The sequence below is a fragment of the Oryx dammah genome, unplaced genomic scaffold (assembly GCF_014754425.2).
Source record: "Oryx dammah isolate SB20612 unplaced genomic scaffold, SCBI_Odam_1.1 HiC_scaffold_3, whole genome shotgun sequence".
NCBI classification, from domain to species: domain Eukaryota; kingdom Metazoa; phylum Chordata; class Mammalia; order Artiodactyla; family Bovidae; genus Oryx; species Oryx dammah.
Genome location: NW_024070187.1, coordinates 86705773 through 86717938, shown reverse-complemented (window position 1 = coordinate 86717938; position 12166 = coordinate 86705773). Strand labels below are relative to the sequence as shown.

The window sequence follows — 12166 nt, the reverse complement described above, 5'->3', positions numbered from 1 at the left end:
ATTTTGGGGGAAATGTTTTGCTGTAAAGGGCAGCGAAGTAATAGGAAATTAGCTAGAGATGGATGTGGCATCAAGAAGGTTTTTGTGTGTTTGTTAAAGATGGGAAATATGGCAACTTATTTATTTGCTGGTGGGGATAGTCTAGTGATAGGGAAAATTGATGAGGAAAGAAAGAGAGGACAGTTGCCGAAGCTGTCTTGGAAAGGCAAGAGGGGCTAGGTTGTGTACACGAGTGGAGGCTTTGCTCCTAAGTAAGATCACCGACAGTTCATCTATACTGGGCATAGGAGAGCGGGATGGACCAGGCATGCAGAGATGCCAGTGGGTTGTATCAAAATTCACTGCTTCTGTGTCATTCTTGGGTAATTAGTGACCACAATGTGGCTTTACCGTGGCCCTGGCTCTTTGTGCTTATGGAACTTATGGCTCACAAAAACCTTTACATGTCTGTAACTGTGGCCCTTCAGCCATATGGGATGACAGCTGTAGAGTTTTGCACTTTATTTTATTTACACTTTTTTGGCTACATCTCAGGGATGTGGGATCTTAGTTCCCAGACCAGGGGTCAAACCCATGCCCCTTGCACTGGAAGCTCAGACTCTTAATCACTGGACCACCAGGGAAGTCCCTAGTTTTGCATTTTAATATTGCACTTGGGTAATATTTTAATGGTTTGCCTTGGAAACAAACAGAGACCATTCTGTCATTTTTGAGATTGCATCCAAGTACTGCATTTCGGACTCTTTTGTTGACCATGATGGCTACTCCATTTCTTCTGAGGGATTCCTGCCTGCAGTAGTAGATATAATGGTCATCTGAGTTAAATTCACCCATTCCACTCCATCTTAGTTTGCTGATTTCTAGAATGTCATTGTTCGCTCTTGCCATCTCTTGTTTGACCACTTCCAATTTGCCTTGATTCATGGACCTAACATTCCAGGTTCCTATGCAATATTGCTCTTTACAGCATTGGACCTTGCTTCTATCACCAGTCACATCCACAACTGGGTATTGTTTTTGCTTTGGCTCCATCCCTTCATTCTTCCTGGAGTTATTTCTCCACTGATCTCCAGTAGCATATTGGGAACCTACTGGCCTGGGGAGTTCCTCTTTCAGTATCCTATCATTTTGCCTTTTCATACCATTTATGGGGTTCTCAAGGCCAGAATACTGAAGTGGTTTGCCATTCCCTTCTCCAGTGGACCACATTCAATATCACATTAATCCAAGTCTATGACCCAACCAGTAATGCTGAAGAAGCTGAAGTTGAACGGTTCTATGAAGACCTACAAGACCTTTTAGAACTAACACCCCCAAAAGATGTCCTTTTCATTATAGGGGACTGGAATGCAAAACTAGGAAGTCAAGAAACACCTGGAGTAACAGACAAATTTGGCCTTGGAATACAGAAGGAAGCAGGGCAAAGACTAATAGAGTTTTGCCAAGAAAATGCACTGGTCATAGCAAACACCCTCTTCCAACAACACAAGAGAAGACTCTACACATGGACATCACCAGATGGTCAATATAATCAGATTGATTAAATTCTTTGCAACCAAAGATGGAGAAGCTGTATACAGTCAACAAAATCAAGACCGGGAGCTGACTGTGGCTCAGAACATGAACTCCATATTGCCAAATTCAGACTTAAATTGAAGAAAGTAGGGAAAACCACTAGACCATTCAGGTATGACCTAAATCAAATCCCTTATGATTATACAGTGGAAGTGAGAAATAGATTTAAGGGACTAGATCTGATAGAGTGCCTGATGAACTATTGACTGAGGCTTGTGACACTGTGCAGGAGACAGGGATCAAGACCATCCCCATGGAAAAGAAATGCAAAAAACAAAATGGCTGTCTGGGGAGGCCTTACAAATAGCTAGGAAAAGAAGAGAAGCAAAAAGCAAAGGAGAAAAGGAAAGATATAAGCATCTGAATGCAGAGTTCCAAAGAATAGCAAGAAGAGATAAGAAAGCCTAACCTCAGCTATCAATACAAAGAAATAGAGGAAAACAAGAGAATGGGAAAGACTAGAGATCTCTTCAAGAAACTTAGAGATACCAAGGGAACATTTCATGCAAAGATGGGCTCGATAAAGGACAGAAATGGTATGGATCTAACAGAAGCAGAAATATCAAGAAGAGGTGGCAAAAATACACAGAAGAACTGTATAAAAAAGATCTTCAAGACCAAGATCATCACGATGGTGTGATCACTCACCTAGAGCCAGACATCCTGGAATGTTAAGTCAAGTGGGCCTTGGAAAGCATCGCTACGAACAAAGCTAGTGGAAGTGATGGAATTCCAGTTGAGCTCTTTCAAATCCTGAAAGATGATGCCGTGAAAGTGCTGCACTCAATATGCCAGCAAATTTGGAAAACTCAGCAGTGGCCACAGGACTGGAAAAGGTCAGCTTTCATTCCAATCCCAAAGAAAGACAATGCCAAAGAATGCTCAAACTACCACACAATTGCCCTCATCTCACACGCTAGTAAAGTAATGCTCAAAATTCTCCAAGCCAGGCTTCAGCAATACGTGAACCGTGAACTACCAGATGTTCAAGCTGGTCTTAGAAAAGGCAGAGGAACCAGAGATCAAATTGCCAACATCCGCTGGATCATGGAAAAAGCAAGAGAGTTCCAGAAAAACACCTATTTCTGCCTTATTGACTATGCCAACGCCTTTGACTGTGTGGATCATGATAAACTGTGGAAAATTCTGAAAGAGATGGGAATACCAGACCATCTAACCTCCCTCTTGAGAAACCTATATGCAGGTCAGGAAGCAACAGTTAGAACTGGACATGGAACAACAGACTGGTTCCAAATAGGAAAAGGAGTACGTCAAGGCTGTATATTGTCACCCTGCTTATTTAACTTATATGCAGAGTACATCATGAGAAATGCTGGACTGGAAGAAGCACAAGCTGGAATCAACATTGCCGGGAGAAATATCAATCACCTCAGATATGCAAATGATACCACCGTTATGGCAGAAAGTGAAGAGGAGCTAAAAAGCCTCTTGATGAAAGTGAAAGAGGAGAGTGAAAAAGTTGGCTTAAAGCTCAACATTCAGAAAAAAAGATCATGGCATCTGGTCCCATCACTTCCTGGGAAATAGACGGGGAAACAGTGGAAACAGGGTTAGACTTTATTTTTTGGGCCTCCAAAATCACTGCAGATGGTGACTGCAGCCATGAAATTAAAAGACGCTTACCTCTTGGAAGAAAAGTTATGACCAACCTAGATAGCATATTGCAAAGCAGAGACATTACTTGCCAACAGAGGTCCGTCTAGCAAAGACTATGGTTTTTCCTGTGGTCATGTATGGATGTGAGAGTTGGACTGTGAAGAAAGCTGAGCGCTGAAGAATTGATGCTTTTGAACTGTGGTGTTGGAGAAGACTCTTGAGAGTCCCTTGGACTGCAAGAAGATCCAACCAGTCCATTCTAGAGGAGATCAGCCCTGGGAGTTCTTTGGAAAGAATGATGCTGAAGCTGAAACTCCAATACTTTGGCCACCTCATGGGAGTTGACTCATTGGAAAATACTCTGATGCTGGGAGGGGTTAGGGGCAGGAGCAGAAGGGGACGACAGAGGATAAGATAGCTGCGTAGCATCACTGACTTGAAGGACGTGAGTTTGAGTGAACTCCGGTAGTTGGTGATGGACAGGGAGGCCTGGCATGCTGCTATTCATGGGGTTGCAAAGAGTCGGACAGGACTGAGCGTCTGAACTGAACTGAACTGAATATTTGAATGGGCTTCCCTGGTGGCTCAGAGGTTAAAGTGTCTGCCTGGAATGTGGGAGACCTGGGTTCGATCCCTGGGTTGGGAAGATCCCCTGGAGGAGGAAATGGCAACCCACTCTAGTACTCTTGCCTGGAGAATCCTAATAAGTAACTAATTTTCATTTAAGTTAAAATAAGTAAAACTTACAGAATCCTTTGGTTTTAATCTCATTTAAACCTCTCCTGTGATGTTATAACTATTACTAACCTCTAGTTAACAATTGTGGAGAAGGCAATGGCAAACCACTCCAGTACTCTTGCCTGGAAAATCCCATGTACGGAGGAGCCTGGTAGGCTGCAGTCCACTGGGTCGCTAGGAGTCAGATAGGACTGAGCGACTTCACTTTCACTTTCACTGTCATGCATTGGGGAAGGAAATGGCAACCCACTCCAGTGTTCTTGCCTGGAGAATCCCAGGGATGGGGGAGCCGGGTGGGCTGCCGTCTATGGGGTCGCACAGAGTCGGACACGACTGAAGCCACGCAGCAGCAGGAACAGCAGCAGCGGCGGCATCAGCAGCAGTTAACAATTGAGGAAGCTGAGCCTTTAGAATAAAGAGGTTGCTCAAGTTCACGTGTAGACTTGCTGCTTTTTGACACTGTAATCTGTTCCTTGACCATAGGCTGTGTTGCTTTGTGGAAGTTTTTGGTGCTGTGAAATGTATCATTTCTGAATGCAGTAAATTAACACTGGTTTGCATATGTGATTGTAGCATGAGATTACCATTGATAACTTTGAGCTTTACCCACCCATCCCTTCATTGTTTTTGCCCAAGACCTAGAATTTAAGAGCCTTTTACAAAGTTTTTGAAGCTGCAGTAGAGGAAAAATTGGTTGGTTGGCTGCAGATGGGCCATCATCATTGTTGTTTTCCTTTATAACTCAGGTCTTCAATTAGAAATTGTCAGCAAGATGTTCCCTCTATTGTGAATGAGTGTGATCTTCAGTGTCATGGTGATCAGAATTGAACGTTTTCTTTGGTTCCTTGTTTGCCGTGTGTCAGGCTTTCTTGGTCTGCTTTCTCATTTATAAATTAAGGGTAATAATACTTCCCAACTGTGATTGTTGTAAGAACTAGAGAAGGTATATTCCCCAGGACAAAGCACAGGGCCTGGTATTTATTCTGTAATACATGGCAGGTGACTGGGTAGCTTCTTTGTCAGTTCCATTAACGACTGTCCTACGGGGTGGTAGCTTGAGGGAATATTAAATGCATCTTTTTCTTGAATTCCCACCTGGAAAATGACTCATTCAGAGTTTAATTTCAAAGTGTTTCTTATGTGTACATTTTAGGAATGGTTTATTATTTAAAGCTGGAGAAGACAAAAGCTCTATACAAACATACCATCCTTATTTTGAATAAAAGTTCAGAACATATTGTCTGACAGTGGGAAAATGGATTTGCCCCAGAAAATCTAGGATGTATGGCTTACTGTCAGCATGAAACTCTGGGTATCCTCTTAGGTGTGGAGGAGACACCCTGCATTTTTCCTAAATTTTATAGTTGTTCAGTTGTTTAATCCAGGCATCAGTATATTGTCTAGATGTTGGTTGTGTGAATTCCCTTCAGTGGAGATGAGAAATCCATGCATTAAAATGAAATGTTGTTCTTTCTTTCCCTGAAACAGTAAACTGATGGTTAAAGAAAGAGTTACAACTGGAATCATTGGTGCGGCGAGATGCTCCTGGGCTGTGGATAGTTAAGTCAGTGTTGTGGATCAGCAGAGACGAAGCCAATGTTCTCCAGTTACCCGCATTACTAACTCAAACATAGTAAACACATCCTACTGATAAGAGACCCTGGCGAGGACAAAGTCTTGTATGAGATGATATTGGGAATACTGAGTTAAATGGGGAATTACTTATCCTCCAGGAATTAGTTTGGGGTTGGCTGTGTCAGTCCACCTCCAAGAGTTCATCCTTTCCTGTGGAAACTTCCCCTCCATCACTCTGCTTCTGTGACACTTGAGTGCATTCTCTCAAATTTAAAGTTCTTTCTCTCAGCCAGAATTTATGAAAGTGTTCTCATGGATTTAGTTGTAAGGGAGACCGAATCGGTGTGTCTGTGCATACACCAGCACCTATGCAGGTCTTCATGATGTAGACAGACTGTAGAGAGGCAGGAATTGGGTTGCTTCTGCTCCCTGGAAGCAGGCTTCACTTTACTCTGTGATACCCTCCTCACTCCTTCTCTGCCTAGTGAATATCTACAACTGTGTCACTTGCTGTATACACTTGATAAAAATAGGTATTATGTTTAAATGCACTGGTCATTATAAGTGGTGTAATGGTGACAAACATGCACTCAAGGAATTTCCAGGTTGCAAAATACCTTCATTTGTCTTCTGGTACTTTACGCGTTGTTTCAGTTATTTAAAAAGTAGGAAAATAATGAAAACTTAGTGACTGTTGGGGCTTCTCTGGTAGCTCAGCTGGTAATGAATCCACGTGCAATGTGGGAGATCTGGGTTCGATTCCTGGGTTGGCAAGATCCCCTGGAGAAGGGAAGAGCTACCCACTCCAGTATTCTGGCCTGGAGAATTCCAAGGACTATATAGTTTGTGGAATCACAAAGAGCTGGGCATGACTGAGTGACTTTCACTTTATGGGATTCCCTGGTGGCTCAGATGGTAGAGTCTGCCTGCAGTGTGGAAGACCCTAGTTTGATCCCTGGGTCAGGAAGATACCCTGGAGAAGGAAATGGCAACCCACTCCAGTGTGGAAAATCACATGGATGGAGGAGCTTGGTGGGCTACAGTCCATGGGGTCTCAAAGAGTTGGACATGACTGAAGTGACTTCACCTTTCACAGTGATTTTATAAAACACTTTAAGAACATAGGTTGTAGATTCATTTATGGGTCTGATATGCTAATGTATTAGATAACATCATGAAGCTTCCATAGGTGAGGAATCTTTGTGAATCATATAATTTTTTTCATACCTACTTTGTCATACCTACAGGGCTAGTCTGAGGCTAGAATTATGAAGATGGAGAACTTTTAAATTCATGCTCTTAGATTTTCCTTTCCATGTGTTCTTTCTTCATCCTTGTTACCCTACTTGTTTCCTTCTGCCTTCAAAACTGTTTCTGTTAAGGAAGAAATGGTTCATTTAATGTGTTGTCTTTCCCAAGGATGTTTGCATCTCAGTGGACACAATACTCACATTTGGCTAAACTTGGCCAAACAGTTACGTTCTAATTGTGCAATTCAGTTAAACATGTGAGTGGCCACCCATGTTATAAAGTGGACCCTTAATATTGGATTTGTATTCAAATGAGGATCTTTCCCGTGTAACAAGTATGGTGCAAAATAACAGTGCTGTTTGCTCTTGACTAACCAGTACTTGTGTATTCAACTTATAGATGGTTCTTTTTACTCCATTCTCATTTGCTGAAAATGTTCTGTGATTTATGGGATACAAACATGATAAAGCAGAGGAAGTGTATGGGCTTTGGAGTGTGATGTGAAGATATAGCTGAGCTTCAGTTATGTGACCTTGGACACACACCTCCTGAATCTCAGTTTCCTCACCTGTGAAGTATGCTTATTAGGGTTGGTATGGTAGAAAAATATGTATCAACTGCAGTGCCATAAGCTGCAGTGTATAAATTACAGGCCAATGGTAGATATAGTACAAAGTACATTGTGTTTAATACACAAAACTATTGTGATAAGTATAAATTCTAGGATTCTTACAAAGAAAAAATAAAAGCAATTAGGAAAAATATCTTCTACATAGTAGCAACCTTGTTAAAAGTCTGTAGCAGTTATTAGTTATGTCAATGATACATTAATTGAGTGTATGTCTTGATTATAAGCAAGCTTGATACAATTTATGGAAAGTTATTTTATTCATATTCTCAAACACATAAATGACATGGTATTCACATGTGAAATTTTTTAAAAATTAAAAAAAAAGATTAATTTAACACAGAGTTACCTAAATGTGTTTGAGAAATGATTTGAGTTCTCACAACCTACTGCTTATGAGGCGATTCAAGAATATATTTATTATGCAAGTCGAGGTGTGGTCTTGTGAGGTGGGCCCTCGATGCCTGTGTTACATCCTCCTGTGTTCTCTTGTTACACAGGATTCTACAGTTCTGTTTTTTCACCCCACAGATTTACCAATAAAGAGACAGAGAGAGTATGAGCTGGTGACTCCTGTCAGCACAAATTTTGAAGGACGCTATCTCTCCCATATTCTTTCTGCAAATCACAAAAAGAGGTCAACGAGGGACGTGTCTTCCAACTCTGAGCAATTGTTCTTTAACGTCACGGCATTTGGAAGAGATTTTCATCTGCGACTGAAGCCCAACACTCAGCTGGTAGCTCCTGGTGCTGTTGTGGAATGGCATGAGGCATCTCCGGTGCCTGGGAATATAACCGACCCCATGAATGATCATCAACCAGGAAGTACTTCGGACAGAATCTGGAAAACAGAGCCTTTGCAGACCAACTGTGCTTATGTTGGTGACATCATGGACATTCCAGGAACCTCTGTTGCCATTAGCAACTGTGATGGTCTGGTAAGACTCCTTGCCTTTTGTGTCTGTGTGTTTGCAGGTGTTTGGGAGTGCAGCATGGCTTCAGCATGGTTTAGAAGGTAGAGGTGGAAAGAAAGCCTCATTATTATATTTCAAGTTCAGGAAGAAGCATTAGAAACCATTTCACTGTCAAAGATGTGTGCTTTGGCTTCATTTTGACATGAAGACATTATTCTAAGAAACCAAAGACAACTATTTTAGCATTCTTTGTTTATATGTCCACTTGCATCACATTGGGAATTTTATTTCCTTATTTCTTTAAAATCATCCTGATAACTTTTTAAAGAAGCATAGATTCCTTCAAAATGATAGTATTTCCCTTCTTATGAGGAAACATTAGGTATTTTATTAAAGAAAATATTTAGCAAGCATTCTTTTGCACACCCCTCAGAAGAAGCGGCTTAGCGGCAGCAGCAGCAGCAGAATGCTGAAATGGGAAACGGGTGCTTCTCTGTCAGAATTTGTTCAAATTGCATTAGTGTATGAACCTGAGGTGTAGTTCTCTCTCTGTGGTGGCTTTGATTCGTTTTCTCTTGCTTTTCAATGAAATAGCCATATATTGTTCTTCACTTTTGTGGTTGAGGCTTCACACTCTCTGAAGATGTGGAATATTTTTGTCTTCTATCTCCAGATGTTATTTGAGAAGTGTGTCAATGTTTATGCCTCTTCCATTCATAGTTGACTCCAAGCCTTTGTTCAAAAAGAGCAACCATTTTTCTTTCTGTGGTTGCCAGGCTGCTGTTTCTTGGGAGTTCACAGCTATTCTCTTTGTTTTGTCTCTCTTCTGGGAGTTCTCAAAACAATCCTTGCATTCCTTCTACCTTGGCTGGTCCACTAACAGTACCTTGAATCTTTAATGCATAAGCACAACCCAAAGGAGTTATGATGCCATATTTTTTACTCAAGGCCTGTTGGGTTCATGGTTGCAGGCTTTATTTGGAGGTCTTGTACTGCCTCCAGATGTTCTGTAGGGCTTTGGAAGCCTGAACGGAAAACTGAATAGAGCGTGTGTGGCAGGTCTCCTAGTTGGACCCTTTCAGTTTAAGATTCACAACATCACATTTGGTGCTAGACCATGCTATAGGGTTTGAAGGCACAAGGAATCTCTGAGATTCTTCTCATTCCACACAAATGTTTAATAGATCTGACTTAACTAAATTACTGACGAAAACAATAGAAAGAAAACATCTTCTAGAAGACAAAGTTTAAAATATTCACTAAGAGCTTGATTCAACACTACTAGAGTATAAGAGGAAATAAATTCTATTAAAGGTTCTATTTTATAATACTTCTAAGTAAAGTATATTGAGTATAAAACTTAATTCAGTGTTATTTTAAAATACTTTTTATCTCCCTGGTTAAGATTGAAGCTTGGACTAGGAGATTTGAAACTTGAAAATCAGTTTAAGGAAGGCAAAAGGCAAGAAAATTATTTTAATAGTGAATTTTTAAACCTGATTTAGCAATCAGTGTTTTTCTTACTGTACATGTCAAATTATCGAATCATAGATACAGAAATATAAGGCAATAGTTGTAAGGAAGAGGAAAATAGGTATAAAGTATGAATATACATTAATTATTAGGATTGATTTCTCATTTTTAAGGTATGGTGCTAACTGTTGACATGTATACATTGACATGGTGTGTCTGTTTGTGTGTGTGTGCACAACTCAACCAGTGTATTTATTTGTTCCATTCTTTGATCCTTTAATTAATGAAAACATATTTCTGAGAAGTCAATTCTGGGCAAGCGCTGTTCCAGACATTGTGAAATGATGAAAGGAATGGTCATGATTACCATTCTTATGGAGCTCAAAGAGGTTAAATTTGCCATAGATTTTAAGTGTCAAAATATCTGGTATACATGTATGTGTATACACACACACACATATGCATACTGGAATTACGTTCAACTTAAAAAAGTTGTGATAAAGGGAAGTATCTTCTGGAGAGATTTTATGAATGGGGACAGAGTTTCTAACCAGGCATACATGGCTCAGGCCTTGAACTTGACCTTGGAAAAGATAGGAGTCCAGCCCTATAACAGGCAGTGCTGACTATGCAGCTGTACCTGAACAGAAGGCTTTTTAGAGTTTCCAGCTCATAGCAGCTATGGAGGAAGAATGAAGATGATGGCGGGACTAAAGCTCAGTAATAGAGAGCAGATCAATAGAGTGATGACTACTGCTTCATTAAGCTGGGGACAAATTCTTAACATTGCATTGGATAGAATAAGCACCTTAGCTGAAATAAAGTAGGAAGTAAAACTGATGTGAATGTAAATAAACTTGGCTAATTAGCAGATTCTTAAACTCTTTTTTGTTCCTTTAACTTGCTGTGTAGGGGATTTAAGTTTGACCTTCTTGACCTTAGGAAGAGAAACAGGGATACTGAGATCACATAGATGCCTGAGGATTAAGCTGATGGGCTAGAAAGCCATTTCCCTGGGAAACTCTGGGATCATAACCAAATCTAAGTTGTCTTAGCAGAAAGCAGAGCCCCTCCTGGCCTAAAAATGCCAATGGGACCATCTCTGCTCAGCAAGATGAAGTGAAGTCTCCTGCCATGGAAGAGAATGCCAGTGAAGCCCTATCTGGATGGGTCTACTGTAGATTATTGTCGATGGGATTCCTGTGATCTGATTATCTGCATGGGTCTTTTGAAACTCTTAGTCATAGGGAGCAGCCACAGGTATTTATTTTCACTGAGATTGGGAAGCTCTTACCATGGCCTTTTCCGTGAGTGAAACCCCTTACCTCTTTTTCTCTAATGCTACCTTGCAGCAAACTATATCTATTTGAAATATATAGCAGTCTGAGACAGAATTAATTTATATTAAACAGAAGGCTGTGATTTGTAAAAATAAATAAATAAAATAACAGTACCGCTCAAAGAGTGTCCATACACCCAGGTCAAGATAAATACTGAAGGTGAGACTATATAAAGAAACTTTATGACACTTTGACAGTTATTATATTTGTGTTGGACCTAACAGTAAAAAAAAAAAAAGCTGAGGCTGCTATTTTGTGTCTTTTTTGTTTTTTCCTAGTAATTAGTTTTCCTTGTATTTTACAAAATTATCAGCCCAAGGCCAACTGGGGAGAAAAGAAACAGTTTATTTACCCCAGATAGTTTGAAAACCAAGTAGTAATACTTAGCTGTTCCTATTCCTCTGAACATCAGAAACTTGACTGAATGCTACTTATTCCAGGTAACTATGAAATGATCCGGAGAAGACATTGGAGAAGGAAATGGCACCCCACTCCAATGTTCTTGCCTGGAGAATCCCAGGGTCGGGGGAGCCTGGTGGGCTGCCATCTGTGGGGTCGCACAGAGTCATACATGACTGAAGCAACTTAGCAGCAGCAGCAGCAGCGTGAAATGATCACAGGAAAGCTCCCTTAACTTGGACATTATGGAGGAAGACAGAAAATTGCCTTAAGTGACATATGTATAGCCAAGGTCTAGATTGTGATATAAAAAAGGTGTCAGACTAGTGTCTGACTCTATGACCCCATGGACTGTAGCCCACCAGGCTTTTCTGTCCATGTGGTTCTCCAGGCAAGAATGCTGGAGTGAGTAGCCATTCCTTTCTCCAGGGCATCTTCCCAACCCAGGGATCAAATCTAGGTCTCCTGCATTGCAGGCAGATTCTTTACCGCCTGAACCACCAGGGAAGCCCAGACATAGATATACATGATATCTAAAATATTATTCTGTGCGTTTCTGAAATCAACATCAAAGTGTTCTGCATGAAGGAATTAACAGTGATTTTCACCCACTGTGGCCAAGAGCTGTATCTGTTCTGTCTAGCATGACCTTTTTT

The 12166-nt window shown here is 40.8% G+C and overlaps 1 protein-coding gene across 1 annotated transcript in view; it reads left to right on the top strand.

Annotated features, from left to right (window-relative positions):
- The window catches only part of ADAMTS3 (ADAM metallopeptidase with thrombospondin type 1 motif 3), a 285859-nt gene that overhangs the window by 16964 nt on the left and 256729 nt on the right, over positions 1 to 12166 (top strand). Inside the window, exon 3 of the mRNA XM_040237040.1 lies at positions 7916 to 8322. Coding sequence (XP_040092974.1) covers positions 7916 to 8322 — 407 coding nt within the window. The remainder of the gene's footprint in view (positions 1 to 7915; positions 8323 to 12166) is intronic.